General features: G+C 36.3%; 1 protein-coding gene across 1 annotated transcript; it reads right to left on the bottom strand.

Annotated features, from left to right (window-relative positions):
- Positions 1–697: 697 nt before the first annotated feature.
- LOC101156687 (integrin alpha-M-like) lies at positions 698–16,754 on the bottom strand. Its single transcript, XM_023949277.1, has 30 exons — positions 16,486–16,754; positions 13,691–13,793; positions 13,469–13,566; positions 13,067–13,137; positions 12,849–12,963; positions 12,611–12,735; positions 12,295–12,443; positions 10,801–10,951; positions 10,464–10,614; positions 8,820–8,890; positions 8,622–8,742; positions 6,873–7,009; positions 6,641–6,781; positions 6,342–6,563; positions 6,126–6,259; positions 5,883–6,025; positions 4,950–5,110; positions 4,741–4,866; positions 4,533–4,603; positions 3,910–4,051; positions 3,738–3,830; positions 3,593–3,672; positions 3,430–3,516; positions 3,286–3,355; positions 3,091–3,189; positions 2,933–3,013; positions 2,737–2,847; positions 2,554–2,652; positions 2,358–2,468; positions 698–1,594 (listed from the first exon to the last, which is right to left on the bottom strand). The coding sequence occupies exons 1-30, from the start codon at positions 16,520–16,522 to the stop codon at positions 1,532–1,534; spliced, it is 3,363 nt and encodes a 1,120-aa protein (XP_023805045.1). The 5' UTR covers positions 16,523–16,754; the 3' UTR covers positions 698–1,531.
- Between the last annotated feature and the right edge of the window lie 4,230 nt (positions 16,755–20,984).

Below are 20,984 nucleotides of genomic sequence, written 5' to 3'. Positions count from 1 at the left end.
ATGGATATAGTTTACTCTGAAAGGCTTTACAATAGCATGATGTAGGGCCACACCTGTCTACATCCATCCACGGGCCCAGACAACTCAAAAACCTGCAGCAATCATCAAACAACTGAATGTGTCTTGGGCATTAGAAATCTAACTCCCATAGTTAATTCAATGAGGCCTAAATCTAATGTCTTCTTTCCTTTTAAGATCTTAGTTTGATGCATTTGTAGAGAAAGATGACTAAAGTATAACATAAAACAACAAAAGTACATCTAATAGAGCGATGTCAAAAGTCCCTTTAACACGTGTACCAAGCGCTACATCCGTTATGATACTGCCATCACCTAAATTCATCAAGTCATGCTAAATAATGTTTGACTCTGCTAACAGATTAAAACTACCAAATCACTTCATAGTGATGTTTGATACACCGATTCTTGCTCACTTCTAGTTTTCTTTGCAATTTTGGAACAGTTTTCTATCAAGGTTGGCCTAAGTTAGCAGATCTATTTACTTGTTGACCCTATAACGTTTTGCTTTGTGGTAAAGACAAGGCTACTTTGAATCATTGTTGCTTTATTAGAATTAAGAAAACATTACTAGACAACCCCTCACACCTCTGCAGTTGCAGACTTACATACGGTAAGTTATTTAAGTTAAGTTGCTGTAATCTTTGACCTTATTAAGAACTGAAAACACAGAAAAAGAATTACTTCTCTTATTTTATTGGGCGTTGTTATGAACAAGTTAAATAGTGTGAATTAACATCACTTAACAAATTAACAGATGAACACAAGGAAAAAAAACAGTTTACATTTTTTTGACATTAGCAAATTTTACTTTTCATTGAAAAATGCTCATCTTGGTCTCAGGTTTCACTGCAAACGTAAGTTGATGTAGACTTATATAGATCTTGAGTCTCTGCTGCAAAAACATCTTTAAAAAGCAACAATGAAGACCACACTTCTGTCTCTTTCTTTACACCGCCTGCTCCACACCAGAAAATACATCAATCTCATAGTCCCTATGACATTCATAGAAAGAAAATCTAGCCTCTTTACATCAACATATATATATATATAAATCACTATTATTCTTGAGTATTCCAATGTTTTATTTCAGTCATACACAAATAAACGTTTTGTAGTACAGATATTTACAAAGTGATAATGACCTTAGGTTTATAACTTTACACCACTTTACACCAACACTTTACACCAACTTTTCACCAACCGTGCAGTTATAAAAACTCTATATTTATGCCCTATTTGTTTCTCTGGACAGATGAAATGTTTTTGCTGATTATAGATGAAAAAATATTTACACTTTAAGATGTCATAAAATGAGTTGTTTTTTTTTAAATCGAATACTTTTTTAAATTTACATGTGAACTTTTTTTTCTTTATATTCTGGACCCACATGTAATATTCACCAAAACTTTAAAAATAACTGATTTACAGAACTTACTTTGCCAGATTTCAAAATAAGAGCTTAAAGTGACAGAAATCGTTGATGATATGAAAGTTGTCCCCTCTGCTGGAGCTTATTCGTTTAACGCTGCTGATTCCTCAGTCATTCCATTGTATTTTCTCTTGAAAAATCCCACCTGAAAAATGTGAACAATCAAAATCACACAAAAAGCTCTTCATGCATGGTACTTCAAATTAATGTACAATGTAGAATTAAGAAAGAACATAAATGAAAATTCTAGTGTGCTTCTTTTTTAATTATGTAAAGTCCCACTCTGATCATCTTCATATGTATTTTAAGTCTTCCCAGTGGTCTTTTAATTATAGTCATGCTGTTCTTGGACAAAATTTTAAAAACTGTTGTGTATAGGATATTGTTTCTGCAGAGCGGCGGGAGTTAATCAGAAATTCTTCTCTGAGTTATCGCTGGTACTGTTGGTGGGGAGTAAGCCTGCGCTCATTTCCCATCATCCCTTTGTTTACACTTTCTCTCACTAGTTTACAGTCCCTCACAACCCCAACCTATACATTAGCGGCGCAGCAATACGGTGAGCAATTTTGGAGCAATCCAGGCGTACAGTTTTGAGCCAGATGGCAGCTCTGATAAGGAAAATGAAGACATACACAGATATATTTGTCTGCAAGTGGATACATCAGAATGGAGAGGAGCAGGGAGCTTGTGGCCAGCTAAATGTGGTTAGCGCATAACAAAATCAAGCATTTTATTATTTGCGCCAGCTTCACAACGATTTGAATAAAGAAATACTCAGAAAAAGCAGATTTAAACTTAATTTTCTTTATACATGTCCTCCATCATGAAAAAAAATTGGAAAATGTTAAAAAATACAAAAAATCTGATTTTCATTCAAGTGGGTCTTTGAAGATCCTGCAGTTCCATACCTTATACAAGCCGACTGTGACCAAAATCAGAAAAAAGAAACCTCCCAGAGATCCTCCAATAATCTCCTTAATGAAGTTTGGTTCAGAATAAACCTCTACTTCTGCTTCAATCTGAAAGTCAGAGGGACACAAATAAGATCAAATTCAAGCTCTGCTCTGATAAAAAAATACTAATAACAGAGAAATGTTAAAATACCTCGCGAGCAAAAGACTTTGTTCTTAAGACAAACGCATCTTTGTCGTATTCCAGAATGGCCACGCTGTTCAATAGGAATTTGGCATCTGGAAGTCCAATCTGAGATTAAGAACAAAAGGGATTAAATTGAGCTTCCAGTATCTTTACAATAAAGGGTGTTGACACAGACCACACATCACTCACCTGATCTATCCACCCTGAACTGAGACTGGCAGAGATGGTAAACATCCTTTTATCAGTTTTCTTCATGAATGCATTGCACTTGAAGACCGAGCATGTGGCCACAGAGCAGTTCTGTAGGTGACATGTAGATAAACAAAACCTCCTGCATGAAACCTACATTTGTTCAGACAAAGGAGCATCCCAAAGGTACACTTACCACTCGCTTGTGTTTCTTTATCTGCGCAACAAAATCACTGATAGCAGGCTCTTCTTCTTTTCCCTTTTCACAATGTGGAATCTGCAATTTGGTTTTATTTAATCCTGATATCCCCTTAATCTACTGGATTTATTTATTATGTCAGTGACAAAGCTCACCTGCAGACTCTGTGAGTCAGTCCAAATGTCTTGTTCGCCAACCTTTACAGGAATCTTGAGGACAACAGTCAGATTTAAGTCTCTGTAATTGTTTGTGACCTTGAAGTAAAGCAAAGAACAAACATTTTAAACTGGTTATCTAACAATACTTAAAAAGCTGAGGTGAAAATTCAGAGCAAAGCTGATGGAACTCACCACTATTGACTGGTTGAATGGTTTGGGTTCATTTTTTTTTCCAAACGTGAAATTGCTGTAGGTAGAGGAGCTGGACAGAGAGCACAAACGGTTAAAGTTTAAACTTTGTTCCTCAAATTCAGTTCAAGTTGGGACAAGACAGACCTGTCAAATGTAACCAGTATGCTGTACTTCACACCAATCTCTTTCTTCCTGTAGAGTTCACTTGAATTTGAATGCTCTTGATTCCCACTAAAACAGGACCATCGAAGTGTGCGTTAACATTTGTAACGATGCATGAATGGAGAATCTGTGGCCAGAAAAGTACCTGGTGGCGTTGGCTGTGACAAAGATCCTTCTGCCAAGTTGACTGTTGGTTCCAATCCCATAGGACACATTAAATACAGCCTAAAAATGAAACGAATGGTCAGAGGTGCTCTTCATACACACTGAAATGAAGCAGTAATAACAACCTTGTCCTGGAAAATAGGTTTGTTAACAGTGCAAATGGTGATTCCCCGAGTTACACCACCCTCACTGTCTGATGATTTGCACTCAATTCTTCCCTGTGTGAAAAGAAAAACCATCAGAGGGTCAGAGACTTTACAGAAAGGATAAACCTGATAGCTTATCGTAAAGCTTCACCTTCAGGGCTGTGGACATCCTGTAGGAGATTCTAGCTGGATAAGTGAGAATAACTTGGGTGTTGTTCGAGTTTTCCCCTCTGTTCTCCAGTGATACAGTTATATTCAGAAGTTCATCAATGCCCACTTTTACAAACGACGAGCTGGCAGAAAATATGAGCAGTAAAAGGAAATATTAGTATATTAGAAGAAGACTTTTGAGGCAAGAATAAATGTGAGGATCCTGCACTTGTATTTTTGTGATGTTTCTTCAGTTTTTGTCATGTTCTGGTTTCACTGTCAGTGACAACAGATTTAGGTTGTAAATCATCCACAGCCGTCTTAATTTGTGTTAATGACACCAGTCTCAGTTATTTGCAATTCAAAAATGCATTTTTGCAATTTAGATTTCAAGAAGAAAAATTACAAAACTTCCATACATCTGCTTTTTGACATTTTTGTTTCTGCATGGGAAACATGGTTAGGTTTGATGTTTAGGGTTCTGCCACTGCATTTTGGGTCCCACACCACCACGGGCCAATTTAAAAACATAATCAAAACATTGACAGAAAGTAGCTTTTATATAAAACTACCATAAAGATGTACCACAACCAAATCAACATTTAATCTGCAACCAAACCTCACCTGAAATCAAAATCCACTTTAAGGTTGTCCACACATTCTTTATCTTCCCCACAGTTTTGCTCAAACTCCAACTGTGGAAGACAACTTTGAATCAGACACAACGTTCACAGTTGTCTAGCAGTTTGAAAGTCAAGTTTCTAAGTCTGGCATTGTTCCTGTTTAATGACTTTGTTGTGGATGTTGCTGAAATGCATTTCGGAAGACTTACTTTGTGACGTGTAGTAGTTTGAATACTTTTGTTCAGAGTTGGTTTAAGATTTGTTTCAGACTCCAAACCATGATAGGTAAATTGGAGCTCATTCCAAAGTGGATTAAGAACATCTTCTGGACAAGGCTGCAGGAACAGATCAGCAAAACTCAAAGCTTTTTGTCATGCTGAGTCATGGTTAGTTTTATTTAGCTAAAGCAAGGATTTACCTTGATAAAGACATGCAGATCAGTGCATTCTGGTTTTGATAGGTCTAAATTCACTGATCCAGATAAATGGTTTCGTTGTTCCTTCTCATGAACGTACGCGCGGTTGTTTGGAACCTTCCGGTTGGAATCCAATGTTAAGTTGTAATTAATCAGTGCCTTAGCTGGAAAACACCAAATATAAATTAGAGTTTTTTACAGAAATAGAAATAATTTAGCAGACTTAATGCAAGACTATAAAAAGAATTTGTGTGATGAAATTAAGAATGAGAAAAATAAAAACACGCATTTACCAGATATTGTCAATGTGCCATTAGTGTTTATATTTTCATATACTGCTAGTATATGAAAATATATTTGGTTAATTTTCCTTTTTAGTTGCAAAGGATTTGACATTAAACTTAAATGTTGATGTCTTAGATCTGAGTTATAGCAACTGGACCTAAAATCTTTTTTCTTTTAAATGTTTCATCTCTCGTGGCTTCATCAGTCTGAGTGGAGCTTGGTTTATCTTAAACAAATAAATAATACACTAGAACATCCAAAAAAAATGGGGCTTAACATATTTGGTCCAGTGTGAACTATCGGTTAACTGACATGGTGTTGCAGCATCTTATTGACTCAATCTTTTTGCTCCAATGGTGAGGTAATTAGTGGGGAAACTTCTTCTTTTTTTTTTTTTTTACTTGTCCTGGGCAGGCAGATGAGAACTGAAGGCCTCTTGTGTTGGACATATTTTACTTTAACAATAGGGGTTATTAATAGATTAATTGATAGTGGGGAAACTTCTGCTTATCGGTGCTTTAAAAAAAAATCTATGCTGTCTGTTTAGTTTGCGGTTCACCCTCCTTGTCAAAATCATCTTTTATTGAACATTTGTTGTGCTTCCATTCTTAACATGGCGTGTCTTCACATCATTAGTAATGAGTAAAATACCTGTGGTAACTGCAGAAACATTTGTCATGGTAAAACAGACTTTGAAAATGCTATTTAGTGGCGTGGAGCAGTCATCAGATAGAACTGGGATTTTGATTGGGCTGAAAGAAACCTCTGCCTTTACATTCACAACCGGCATGGATCTGGAACACAGGCAGCAAGCTTACTATTACATTTCACCTAGTAAACAGAATTACAAAACTGGTCAAATATCCATAAGTAGCAGAAACTAGTTAAGTTTACCTGAGTAAAACAACTGTGCCCTTTGACCCCACCGCTAAATCAGGCAATCCATCCCCATTCTGATCGAAAGACTGCTGACTGATAGAGATGCCGAAGAACTTCAATCCAGACTGCACTTGAGAAGCAGCGATTCTCTGTTGATGGAGAAATTTGATCAAATGTATCTGCTTAATGTGTACATTTCTTAAATTTATTGGATTATCTGATGTTCTCTACCTGTGAAAAAGATGGATTGATACTTCTGCTCCAATTGCTGAGAAAGATGTAGACGCTGCCTTCACCGTTGTCCTCCAAAGGTGCTCCAATGGCCAGATCTTTAAATCCATCGATGTTGAGGTCAGGCAGAACAGCAAGAGAAGATCCAAACCTTGCTACTTTAGATACATCTCCTTTTAATACGATTGGTGAGGACGCAGTATTAAAGTGGCAGTCAACATCCTGGCAGAAACACAAGAAGCACAAAATGGAGTTTTTCAATTTTCAAATGAATGCGACTAAATAATAAACATTTGTACCTTGTCCACCAATGTGCAAACGTAAACTCGTCCTTCTCTGTCGGCTTCTTTGTACATTGGTGCAGATATAAGAATCAGATCAGTGACATCATCTCCATTCACATCCATGGCACAGGTCACCGCTCCAAAGTATTGTCCAACCTCAAAGACACAAATCATTTGGTAGATTGATCATTTTGTGTTTGTTGCTGTCTTTCAGAGTTGCAAATGAAGCATGTTTGGCCATAACAACCTGCGACTCTTTGGGGTGGATCCTTTTTTGCAATTTTCTTTTTAAAACCACATCAACAGCTCCTATGTGTTGATATCTTGGCGCTCCCAAAATGGTCAGTATATCCATTTGGTTTTTAGCAATGACCATGGAGTAGCCTACAAGATAGTCAAAGACAGTCATGTAAAGACAAATAAATTAACTCGTCAAAGAAAACATGTAGAAAATTATAACAATTACAATACTTTGATAAATCTTCCATTTATCAAAGTATTACAAAATATACTGCACTTTTCTACCCCTTTAAATTAGTAACAGTATTATTGAACCATATTATTTATATATGTATATACATATACTGGACCATAAATATTTGGACAGAGACACATTCTTTTTAATTTTTTTTTCTGTACATTACCACAGTGAATTTTAAATAAAACAACTCAGATGCCATTGAAGTGCAGACTTTCTGCTTTTATTCCATGGGTTGAACAATAAGATTGCATAAAAATGTGAAAAACTAAAGCATTTTTTAAACAAAATCCCTTCATTTCATTGGCTTGTAAGTAATTGGACAATTGACTTCCATGCTATTGAATGGGCAGGTGTGGGCAATTCCCTTGTTATGTCATTATGAGTGAAGCAAATCAAAGGCTTGGAGTTGATTTGAGGACTCCTGCTTGCGTTTTGAAGATTTTGCTGTGAACAGAGAACATGCGGTCAAAGAAGCTCTCCATGCAGGTGAAAGGAGCCATCATTAAGCTGAGAAAAAAGAAAAAAACATTCCTGAAATTGCTACAGTATTAGGAGTGGCAATATCAACAGTGTGGTACATCCTGAGAAAGAAAGAAAGCACTGGTGAACTCAGCAACGCAAAAAGACCTGGACGTCCACGGAAGACAACAGTGGTCACAGTGATCACAGAATAATTTCCATGGTGAAGAGGAACCCGTTCACAATAGCCAACCAAGTGAACAACACTCTCCAGGAGGTAGGCGTATCAACATCCAAGACTACCATAAAAAGAAGACTGCATGAAAGTAGATAGAGAGGGTACACTGCAAGATGCAAGCCACTCAATGGCCTCAAGAATAGGAAGGCTAGATTGGACTTTGCTAAAAATCATCTAAAAAAGCCAGCACAGTTCTGGAAAAACATTCTTTGGACATGTGAAACCAAAATCAACCTCTACCAGAATGATGGCAAGAGAAAAGTATGGAGAAGGCGTGGAGAAGCTCCTGATCCAAAGCACACTACATTATCAGTAAAACACTGTGGAGGCAGTGTGATGGTCTGGGCTTGCGTGGCTGCTAGTGGGAATGGGACACGAGTGTTTATTGATGACGTGACACAGGACAGAAGCAGCCCAATGAATTCTAAAGTGTTCAGAGACATATTGTCTGTGCAGATCCAGGTGAATGCAGCCAAACTGATTGGGTGGTCATATTACAGATGGACAAGGACCCAAAACATACAGCCAAAGCAACTCAGGAGTTTATTAAAGCAAAGAAGTGGAATATTCTTGAATGGCAAAGTCAGTCACCTGATCTTAACCCAATTGAGCAGCATTTCACTTGTTGAAGACTAAACTTCAGACAGAAGTTGTCTGTCTGTCAGTCAGTCAGATGTGTCTGTCTATATATATGTATATATATATATATATATATATATATATATATATATTTTTTTTTTTTTTCCGATAACTTGGCAGCAGAACTGTCCTGTCCATAGAAGGTGTTTTTGCATGCAAAAATTATACTATTTGCTCACCAAGGTAACTGTCCTGGTCCAGATCCATAGGCTCATAGGACCCTAACATCATACCATCGTATTTGTATTCTCTGTAGCCCCCCCTCCACTCGTTGGCACCAACAGTACCCATCAGAACTCCCTGTTTCAGAGATGAAATTTTGGTTAAAAAACATAAATCCTGTTTGATTTTTAAAAAGTTTTCTAAATAACAATTACCCCGGGGACAAAAGCCATACTGAACCCCTCCTGAGATAATTCTGTTGTTAGTCTTGTTCCATTTTTAGATCCTGCAAAATATAAATGAAGTGAGAAGTTAGTTTTTAGCATCACATTGCACTCAGTGCCCCGTAAAAAGGGGTTCAAACTGTTTTCTTCATCCATTAAAAATCGTTTTTCTGTGTTTTTTGAGGTTTTTGTAGAATTTGTCTAATGATGGAAGACATATATGAAGAAAATAAAAATTAAAATAGTATTTCAAAGTATTTTTTTTAAATCAGGGTGAAAAAAGAGGGGAAAAAAAGAAATAAAAAAAAAGCCTCGCTTTGACGCAGTTGTCACAGTTAGCAGGTCACAGGTTCCGTGCACCGTTCTGTTCTGATGCATCTACTTGTAGACGACTAGATCCAGGTCTGTCTTTGCTTTCCTCGTATGATTTGGTATTTCGCTCAAAGCTCGATGGCTGGATAGCTCCAATACTGTTAAGTTGCCATTGTGAGGTGCTGTAAGCCATCAGGAGAGAGTGTAAACAAAGGAATGATGGAAAATGAGGGAAGGCTTTCTCCCGCCAACAACTCTAATTTTTGGTAAAAACCTGGATAATTGCAATTAAAGGACCACTGGGAATACTTTTAAAATAGATGAAAAGATGGTTATAGTGGGTCTCTGAGGTTTCTAAAGGAAGAAAATATGACTCAATCCTGTTTGACACAAAATAGTCCTGTATTAATGATTTTTAAAATGGAAAAGGGATTTGAGTCCAGGGGTGGAGCTAGGGGGGCAATCCAGAAGGGTTAGCACTCTCCCATTTTTGAGTCAACAGTCCTATTTTTGACAAAGATTAAGAAATGGTTAATACAAGCTCCTTTAAGCATTTGTAAAAGCAGTTCAGCAACAACAACTATTTTATTATAAAAAATAATGATAATGAAACATTTGGAAATACGTATTTATTTTCATTTGTAATGGCCCTCCACTCTGCTGTTCTCATTTTTCACCCTTCCAAAGCCCCCCACCCCAGAGAAAAATTGTAGCTCCACCACTGTTTAAAGACCCAGTCCAATGAAAATGTTGTTTTTAACATGTTCTGGTTGCATTTTTCTCACGGGGGAGGACATGTATGAAAGAATTATTAAACCTGAATTTCTGATTATTTTTTTTTTATATTCAAATCATGATGGAGCAGAAGAAAGCCTCCCTTCTCTGCTGCATTTCTACATTCTGCACTTGCAGACAAATGTCTTCATTGATGTCTTCCTTTCCTCATCTGAGCTGCCATCTGGTTTTAAAACTGTACAGCAGTATAACTCTGATATTGCTGTCCGTTTCTTGTTTTTCAACCCTAATGTTCGCTTGGGCTCATGAGGTGCTATGAGCTAGTGACAGAATGTATAAAACAAGGAATGCTGGGAAATTAGAGAAGCTAACTTCCGCTGCAACAGTCGAAAAACCCAGAGGCCAATTTCTAATGAGCTCCAGCGACTCTGCAGAAATTATGTCTTGAAAAAATACACTTGTTTTTTTAAATGTTGGCTGAAAACTGCATAATCATAATTAAAAGAGCACTGGGAGCAATTTTACAATAGATAAAAAATATTTTGGGAGCAGGACTTTAAATCTGTTTTGGCAGGACCAGAATAGTACCTTCAATAGAGAATATTTTGATCTCCAAGTTATTTCGCATCTCCTCAAGAGCATTAAAACCTTCCACCTGAAACACGTGATTTTCTGGAGGGGGAGATGCAATGTTATTAAGTTCTTCTTTTGCTTCTGTCTTCTCAAAGTCTGAACCCACCTACAAAGAGATATAGAATCAAATTATATTTATTCAGGTTCTAATTTAAGCATAAGCAAATATAGTGAAAACAATTTGAAGAATTGATTGTTCCTGTTCAAATTTTGAATTTTTGAATTTATAACAAGAGTAATAAGACCATTAAAGTTCCTTCTTAAACTAGGTTGACAGATAAAAGTAGCTTACCCCAATGGCAAATCTAGTAATGTTCTTTTTTTCAGCCTCAGCTAATGCTGCTGGTAAATCTTCAGGGTCAGAAGACTTTCCATCTGTGATGACTATCAAAATCTTTTTTGCATCTGGCCTGGAACCCCCTGAAGGAGTGAACAAATCTTCCCTGTAGAATAGATTTCATATACATTATCACAATGATGACAGTTATTTAAAAAGTGCACCACTAAAACACTAACATCAACTTTTTGCTTTCTGCCTCTAAGCCTTGCTTCCTGCAAATATTGGATCCTTTGTAACTGATTTACTGTGTAACAAATAAGGATTTGAACATCTTTTTGCAGGTTCTCCCACTTAGAAATCATGCAGGGGTCTGACATTTTTACCTTAGGTGCATGTCCACTGTGAGAGACTTTATCTACAAATTCTGGCATATTTTTTCAAATAATTTATTTGTGTGCTACTTCTGCAAACAAGTATTTGAACCCCTGTCCATTAGCTAGAATTTTAACCCTCAAAGACCTGTTAGTCTGCCTTTAAAAAGTCCATCTCCACCCCACCTATTATCCTAGCACCTGTTTGAAGTCAGCTGCATAAAGACACCTGTCCACCACATACAACCAGTAAGACTCCAACTACTAACATAGCCAAGGCCAAAGAGCTGTCCAAAGACACCAGAGACGTTATTGTAGACCTCCACAAGGCCAGTAAAAGCGACATTGCAATTTCCAAGCAGCTTGGTGAGAAAAGATCAATTGTTTGAGCATTTATTAGAAAATGGACAAAGCTAAACATGACATGTAATCTCCCTCAGACTGGGACTCCATGCAAGATTTCACATCATGGAATCTCAGAGATCCTAAGAAAAGTACAGACTCAGCACAGAACTACATAGTAGGAGATGATCAATGACCTAGAAAGAGCTGGGGCTGCTGTTTCTAAAGGTTACTTTTGGTAATACACCAAGACGTTATAGTTTGAAATCATGCATGGTACGGAAGGTTCCCCTGCTTAAACCAGCACGTGTCCAGGGCCGTTTTTAAGTTTGCCAGTGACCATATGGATGATCCAAAGGGGTCATGGGAGAAAGTCATGTGGTCATATGAGACCAAAATAAAACTTTTTGGTTTTAATTCCACTCGCCGTGTTTGGAGGTAGAAGATTGTTTAGTATCATCCCAAGAATAGCATTCCTACTGTGAAGCATGGGGGTGGTAGCATCATGCCAAGTTTTCCAGCATGACAATGACCCCAAGTACACAGCCAGGAGAACCAAGGAGTGGCTCCGTAAGAAGAATATCAGGTTTATACAAAGTAAAGTAAATGCCAGTTAAATCCCTAAATAATCCAGAATCTGTCTAGATAAAATGAAAGATAAAAATCAACCAGAAACTAGAAAGGAGTTTAGTGTCAACGATTAGTTTGACCTTTTTTAATCTAAAATAAAAAGTTTGGGAATTATGGGAAAGCAGGAATTCATGTTTTTCCAACATTTCACTAAAGTACTTACACAAGAGACTTGATGGCTGCAGCTGTATATGTGTGTCCTCTCAAATGCTGTATTCCATGTATCGTCTCATTCCAGTTATGAGTGGGAAAGGTATTGAAGTTATAATGGATGGTAAACTGCTCTTTTTTAGCAAACTGAGCAATTGCAAACTGGAAAAGAAAAAGCACATTTACGAAAAGGCATAAATAAAATAATTTTTGCTTTTCTCTGTTTTCAAAAGGCAACATTTAGACTCAGAAAGAACAATTCTGGAAAATTTAAAAAATTAGAATTCATCTTTTCTTCTTCTTCTTTTCCTTTTGAATTTAGTTCTTGCCTTTGTGCCTTTTTGGTTGAGAGAATCCATCAAGTTTTTCACAAACGTCTTCACTGTAACAAAATCTTCTGGAAGTACACTGCCTGAGCCATCCAGTAGAAATGCAATGTCGCTTTCACCACAATCTGTTAATAAACAAAAAAAAAACATTTAGAACGTATCCTTTTTTTGCTGATTCGCAGAAGATGTTGAATTGCATTTAAAAGAATATTATAATCACTTTTTCAATAGTATTTACCTTCCATTTTATCTGGAATATTTTGTTGGAATTTGTTGTTTTTATCTACTCCAATGCAAAGACCACCGTACAAGGTAACGAGTTTGCATTCCGTGGCAACACTAGGACCACAAATCTGAAATACACACAATGTTTGCACTGTCAAGCTCTTTCAGCAAAAAATAAAATAAAGAAAGAGGGAAATATTTATTTTTTATTGAAAGTCCTCAAAACCTCACCATGGTACTCTGGTCTTCAGGATTGCTTATCATATTTAAACCAAGGGACAGGTTTACAGCATTTGCTGGCACTGGGAAAACATTCGTTATTGAAGCTTTCAGTCAAAAGTACAGCTTTAAAGTGACAAATATGTATGTATTGACAATGAGTCTATTTTTTCATTACATCCAAAAGTTTTAAAATATTAAGAAAAAAGCTGCATGATTTTGTATTACACTTTTTTTTGAAATAATAACAATTTGTAAAATTACTGCATAAAAACATGCAATGTCCTGCACATATTCAGTATAGATTAAAGTTCCAGTCCCATTGTCTTTTTTTTATTCTGAGGAAAAAAAGTGTTTGTTTGTTTTTTTCAAAACATCCTTCACAATACCTTTTACAAATTGAGTTTTTCTTACCCAAAACTGACGTAGGTTCGCAACCGTCAGGCGAACAGCTAAATAATTGACCCCTTTCAGTTGATGAAACCTGTTCAAAGGGAGCGCTAACAAGCAAGCTATAGAGACAGAACCAGACAAGCATGCGAGGGAATAGGCAGGTTCAAGTTTGACGTAAAGGATGGGCAGCAGTATTGCATAATATTTTCCAAATTCAAAAATGCATCAAAGGTTTTGACTCACCCTGATTTTCTTTGAGACACCTGGTAGCCAAAACCTTTAGCCGTATTATTAAGAGACTTCCAAGCCCCAGGATCCACAGAGGAACTAAGACTGACTTTTACTGCTGCAGAGCAGACATGCAAACATTACTGCTACAGAAAGTAATATATACAACTGTGAAACTTTGCATTCTGTAGTGTTAACTTTCCCAATGATTTTTGCAGGAAACAAGTATCTTTTTAAGTGTTTTAACCACCAGATGACACTAAAAGGCAAATTTTAAACTGCTACTCCAGGAAAATTCATGTTGCAAAGCACATGCAGTTGTGCTAATTATCAGTCTGGGAGGGCAAATTAATTATTTAATTGTATTTTTTTGAGAAAAACAGTTTAGAAGACTATTCAAATAATTATAAGGGTTGTTTGAATTTTCTATTTTGTTTATTTTCTTTTGTTTTTCCTTGAATTTTCTCTCAAATGCACCTTTATTGTCTGAAAGCTGAAAGGAATCAGACGATAAAAAGCAATCAGAGTATGTTATCCCATAACTCGAGCATTGTTGGATATTTGGTGCGCTTCTCCTCCTAAGAAAGCAGATGTTAAGATGCAATCAAAGCTCCCTTGTGAAAAGTGTGATATTACTTTTTGTACCAAAAACCAACATAGTTTATTTATAGTTAACCTTTTTCTGAAAAAATTCATAGGTGAAATTAATTAGATCAAGCAATTACCCATGATTCCTCAAAACCTTGTGTTAAGTGTCTGCGTCAGAAGTCAGAAGTCTGTCTTCCCCTCTGGCCACTAGGGGGAAACATCTCCAGAGTTCAAACCACATTTTGAGTCTGAACATCTGACTGACATTCATTCATTCATTCTTTCACCCATTCATTCATCCGTTCGTTCGTTCATCCATTCATTCACTCAACCAACCAGGGCACACTTAAGCTCTGCACTGAGAAGTACGGCTTTGCCTTTCTGTCTTTCATACCTATCGTTATTTTAATCTGATCTTCTGTCTCCTGACCCTGACTCTGTTTGCCTGCCGCCTGCCCCGACTCTCGCCTGGATTTTGACCATCCTGTCTCTCCTCTGATGATCTGATGCCTGTTATTGACTCCTGCCTGCCTGACCCGGATTTAGCTTTGTGGACTTCTAGCTGAGCTAATAAACCTGCTGCATTTGGATTCAGCCATCTGCCTGTTCTTGTGACAGTTTGTTTCTTCTAAACGGGAATTACAAGAAGCTTTAAATGCTGTTGAAGTTACTAGAACTCTTAAGGTTATTTAAAGCTTATAGAAGCTCTTTTAAAACTTTTAAAAGCAACAAACACAAGTAATGCAACCTATAAAAAAATATAACAACACTTTAAAAACATCTCACTGCTTTAAAAATAGCTTTCAAATGCCAACAATAAAAATAGCTTTCAAAAGCTATTTTTATTGTTGGCTTCTAAAACTTCTAAAAGCATTTAATTTACTTCGATAAGCTATATAATACAAAGCTGTTTAAAAATCAAAACGAATTACACCAAGTTATTACCCATTAATCCTCTCAAAACTGCTAGTTAAAAGCTACCAAAAAGCTTTTAAAATCTAAAAAATAGCCATTAAAAGTCCCTAGAAAGATAATTATTAACTTTTATAATCTATAAAAAGCTATTAAATGAATGAGACCATTACCCATGATTCAATGAGTATAGAGCCTGTGTCTTTTACTGGGATTCTTCTGTTCAATGATTATATCAGAGAAGTCTTTTTTTGCTGTTTAAATTGTTTTGTTTTGAGAATAAAAAAGTGAATAAAATTTCCAAAACAGTACTGTGAAAACTGCAAATGCATTTAAGCTTCGATCTCTAAAACTACTGTAGTTCCAATTCATTTACATTTTGGTTTAATTAATGGTCCTGCTTAATAAACAAAGTTTTTACATCTTTTAAGGTCACCTAGTGATGATTTGAAGAGCGTTTGAGCAGCTACATGTCACTAAGTTTATGAAACCTAAAGGTACATGATACATCCATATTTAAACCAGGTATTTTTGGGCATGGAGCTTTAAAATACTTAATATCTTGGTTGCTTGCAGTAATCAGGCGCATTTTCTTTACAGGAATTGCAAATCTGGTGAAATCTGTTTTTCTGTCTTTAGTTTGCAAGATTTGAGTTACCCTTTGTTGCCCGGCATCTTTTTGTTTGTGATAAAGTTCAGGTTTGCCCACAAAACTTAATTATCCTCCAGTCTTTCTCTCATTTGCTATTCATTGTTTCCCCATCCGCCTCTCAGAAATTCAGAAAGGGTTTTTATCTTATTTTGCTGATGTATTTGCTTTTTTTTTTCAATTAGCTGTTAAACGTCTTGTTTCATTCTGCTTATTGTGTGTTTTTTTATAACTGGGTCATTTCCTTTTTTTTTGCACAGAAAGGACAATAGCTTTCTTTTAAACACAAAACATTTTTATATTTATCCTTCTGTGATTTAATTACATTCTTTGTAGAAATAATTAAAACTAGTTTTGGTAGTTACAATTTTCTCTCAAATAAATGACTTGCAAAGATTGTAGCTCTCACACATCAGGAACAGTGTTACTGTAGGTATCCTATTCAGAGGCACATTACAGCCAATCACATCAGTTCCTTTTAATTAAATTTTTTTTTTTTTTTTTAAAGACAATATATTGACAATTGATTTCACAGCATTTTGCATCATGTAATTTAGCCATTTCTGGTCAAAATTAAAATTAAAAAAATTCATAATTGTGTTGAAAATTGCAGATAAATTGGTAAAGTGACATATTGTGAAAAATTATAGACATCTCCTACCTGAGCAGTACACTGTTACAAAAATTATCCAGTCCATTGTGCAACTTCCATTTAAGTTAGCAAAGCGATTACGTTTCAACTGTATTTGAAAACTGAGGAAGGAGCCACTTCTGCTGACAGAAGAGAGGCTGAAAGCAAAATGCAAAAATCAGGCACACAGAGAAACTTTAACTTGTAGGTGGAGTCACAATACCATCATGTTCCATATTAGATCAGTACTTTTCTTTCACCCAATTAAAAAAACACAGAAAAATTGGGTATGTGTGCAAAAAATAGATTATGAAAATAAGAATAACAATGTTATACAACAGGAAGAAGACTTGTATTCAACATCAGCTTGTGTGGTTTCTCGTGTTGCTGAGCTCACTTGGAAAAAGGAAGTGGGTGCTTGTAAAACATTAAACGTGCAATATTTAAAGTATGGCAGGTGATGTCACGAGATCACACAATCCAGGTGTGGATAGCTGTACATCCAATCCAAGTCTAAGTAGATTACAGAGAAATCACAATTGACTCAAACAACAACAAACAACCTTGTTCACCCTTTTTACTGTTCTGTTATGAAGCTGGATCAAGCACCTTATTTTTATAGATTGAGTTTTAAATACAGTAAATAGATTGAGTTTTAAATACAGTCAGAGAAGGCGATCCACATATCTGTGGCATTCAGAAATTGTTTTCAAAATTCTAGAGGCGTGAGTTGCTTCAATCCTTCTAATGGGAAGGATGTGGTTGATTTCTCAAACGTTACACAACTTTGAGGAAAAAACAGCTGCACATCTACGTAAGACAGGCCACTGTAGCTTATCGTCTTTCTGAATGGGTCTGGGCTATTGTAAAACATGATGTCTTCAGCGGTTTCCAATGAGCTGGAACTAGCCCCTTAAAATCCAGAATTATGAAGTACATGTTGTGAACATTTATGTAATTGGCTCATCTTTAACAAAATAAAGTAGAGGGAAAACAATTATCAACAGGAGACAACTGGAAGGACAGTAAAACTTTACAATACAACCTATTTTTACCCTGTAGTTATTTTGTAAATGGGGTATACTGTAGAAATGGTGGGGTTTTTGTTTAGTGTTTTTAACATCTTGTGACATATTTCTGATAATTGTGGACACATATAAAAAAGATTCTGCTTATAATTGTACTTTCGAGTATTTCTTTCTTCTAATAGCTGTAATTTAGGACCAGATGAAAAACTGCCATTTGAAAATGATTGTATTTGTGATACAGAAAACATGTTCCGTGCTCCGCTCCATTTTAATGCATCTACTTGTAGAAGACTAGATCCATTGTGTCTTTGTTTTCATCGTCTGAGCTGACATCTGGCTCCAAACTGGACGCTGGATAGCTCTAATTTTACTCACAATTTTTGTTCTTCTATTCATGTTAGGTTGGGGTTGTGAGGGGCTGTAAGCTAGTTAATTTCCGATGAGAGTTAATGGAGTAAATCTCTACCTATGCAGAAACCAAACAATATAGATTTTCCTTTAACACATAACTGTCAAAGAGGAAGTCAAAAAATCGGCTCCAACTTCTGAGTTTTAAGGTGTTAAGGATGAATAGAAAAGAAAAAACTGTCACTAAAATTGGTGCTTTCTAAATATAATAATCATAATTCCATCATTTGAGCATCTTTATGAACTGCATCTTTATAACGTTAGACAGCCAGATGCTGACTGTTTTGCAAAGCAGACTTGGTGTGTGGGAACAAGTGTCATATTTTGAGGAAAAATTCCTGGTTTTGTCTTTTAAAGGCAACTTTCTTTTCTTCTGTTTCTTCACCAGCTCTTTTTTTGTGAAAATAAACTTTACAAAGACTTCTGAGCTGAACTAGAGGGCTTAACTTTGCTAGCTTGGGGGTTTTCAATTTAGGATTGGCACAGCTGTTTTATTAAGGTACCGGTTGAACTTTCGACATGTAACCGAGCGACTGGACGTGTGCCAAAAATGACACAGATGTGGTGGGGAGAATTCACTCGCTTTCCAAAATAAAACATCTTTGAGGATCAGATTATAAATAAATTGAAAAGCACGGGTCTTATTATTTGCCTGCAGCCACAACTGTCCAACAGTCCGGTACAGGGCTGCACCCAGGTTTTGGAGACCACTGCTGTACACACCAGCTGCCATTTATTATCAAGCCTTACATTTCTTTTGTCTTTTCAGATTATATAAATAAACAAAAAACAGTCCAGCAATCTTTTTTGTTTAAAAAAAAAATTATCTTACTCTTAATAATCATTTATTATTATTATTATTATTATTATTATTACTATTATTATTATTATTATTATCATTATTATTATTACTATTATTATTATTATTATTATCATTAATTTTATTATTATTATTATTATCGAACACTATGAAAATTAAAGCACTTTACTCTCATCCTTTATAATTGAGTAAAAGGATTTATTTTTAAAATTTCAGTTCCCCTAGTTTTATTTTAACAGCTAAACCACAGCCTCAACAACAGCTAACGTCTACTATTGGCTTAATATTGGGAGAAATCTCTTCAAATGGACAGTTATGTTTGTCTTTTTTTAAACAAGATAAGTCAACCTTTTCAAAGATGTGGGAAATTACAAGCTGTTGTAGTGAACTTTTTACATTGGTTCGTGTTTCTGTAGTTGCAGACAGGAAGTGATCCAAGTTGTTGGAGCACTTCTGTTTTGCTGAAATGTTGCGGGTACAAGTGATACCCACTCAGGGCTGTTACCTGACTTGCTAAACTGACTGCTTTGCAAAGGTGTTAAAAAATGCTGCAACCTTTTCTTTTCATTCAAAACCTCAGTTGTAAAATATTCTAGAAATCGTGTGCATTGAGCTCAACCAGAGCAGCTTTATCCACATTCCCCAAAAATACTTAAAACTAAAAAGAAATAAAATATTTTTTGGTATGTAAGTATGTCACGCTTTAATCAAGCATTGCTGAAGCGTTTCTAAACAACAGCTTCTCATACTGAAGGAATAGAAACTGATTTCAAACCCCAACATCCCTGTCATTTCTCTTAAAGAGGCTGAAGGGAGTCACAGCACACCTGAATGAGGAAGACTACACTAAACCACAAAAGTGCTTGATGAACTATATACCCAACAACACATATTCCATAATTTTGATATGAAACACAGCTAAAGCAGTTCAGGTTACACTAAACATGGTCCAAAGGTACAATGGGACTCTCACTCTGATCCAACTGTCACTCATAGACTTAATGAATCATATTATTCTTTATTTGTCAGTCCTATCTTCTGTGTTGTTTTGAGTTGTTTTCCTACGTTCACACTGGACACACATGCCTACAGGTTTAGCCCTTTAGGTGTTCACACTAAACAAGCAGGGAGGGGCTTCATCTTCTTTTAGATTTTCTACTGTTTACTAGCGCATGTCCGCCACGGCGCCACCCACAGTTTGAATATTAAAAGGATTCATAAAAGAACTTACATTCACTATAGCTTTATTGTGAAAATTTTTTTCATATCCTTTAAATATAGGTCATCAGAGAAAATTAGCTCAATTTTATTAATTTAAATAACATACATTTGGTTTTAGAACAGCATTTTAAATAATTAAAGATTGATTTTCTCATCAAACAAGGGCAGGTGGCAAGCTCCATGAGACATATGAAGCTTGTTTATGTAGCAGTCCAGTATTAACTAAGAAGTGTGTTATTTTGACAGACACAACTAGCTTGTCTTTTTCTACTATCTGATTCGATCTGACCCACACAGCCACTATAGAGGAAGCAAGTCTGCCAAACTGCTCCTGTTCAACAATGATAAACCCATTTGCTAAAAAAAAAGACGCTTTGCCCTTTGTTTCTTCTGAAACGACTGATCTGCCGTGGGAAAGAAAATGAAACGGCTCTAAAGTGCACTCCTCCACCGCGTCCCCGTGAAACTTTGCCAAGCCAAGACTATCAGGAAAGGTCAGGAAAAAGTCAGGGATCAGAGCTGTGTGTTGCCATGTCTGGCTTGAATTTCTAAGGGAAGGTTTGCAATGCTGTCACATGCTCCGTAAGTGCCTGTATCTCTGTGTGTGTGTGTGTGGGGGGGGGGGGGGGGGGGGGGGGGGCACACAACCTTGTCTTTGACCTCCATTTAGCTTGATGCTCTTCTTAGCCTGTGGGGCGGTTTGTGAGTTCTTTGAACGTCATTACAACAACAGAAAATGTCTTAAGCACATTTGTAAAAGTGCACAGCCAAAACAATAAAACAAAACAGTTAAAGTTAATGGATGTCATTGAATGTGGTTGATTTATCAATCTGTTTGCATCTTCCTGTATTCAGCAATGATTCCCATCTTTACCTCGAAGCATCCTTCTAAAACTGTTCTTGCATTTTGTGCCATTCATTCAAACACTCTTTGCCCTTTCCTTGGTTGCTCACTTACACGTTACTCCAGCCCAGGCCTTACTGAATGTCACAAGCCATCTCTGGTTGCGTCCCGTTCTTTTTATAGCTGGCCAGCTGAAAGGTGAAGGGTC

Source organism: Oryzias latipes, chromosome 19 (assembly GCF_002234675.1).
Source record: "Oryzias latipes chromosome 19, ASM223467v1".
In the NCBI taxonomy this organism is placed as follows: Eukaryota; Metazoa; Chordata; class Actinopteri; order Beloniformes; family Adrianichthyidae; genus Oryzias; species Oryzias latipes.
Note: the sequence above shows the minus strand (reverse complement) of the source record. Positions and strands in the feature narration are given on the sequence as shown.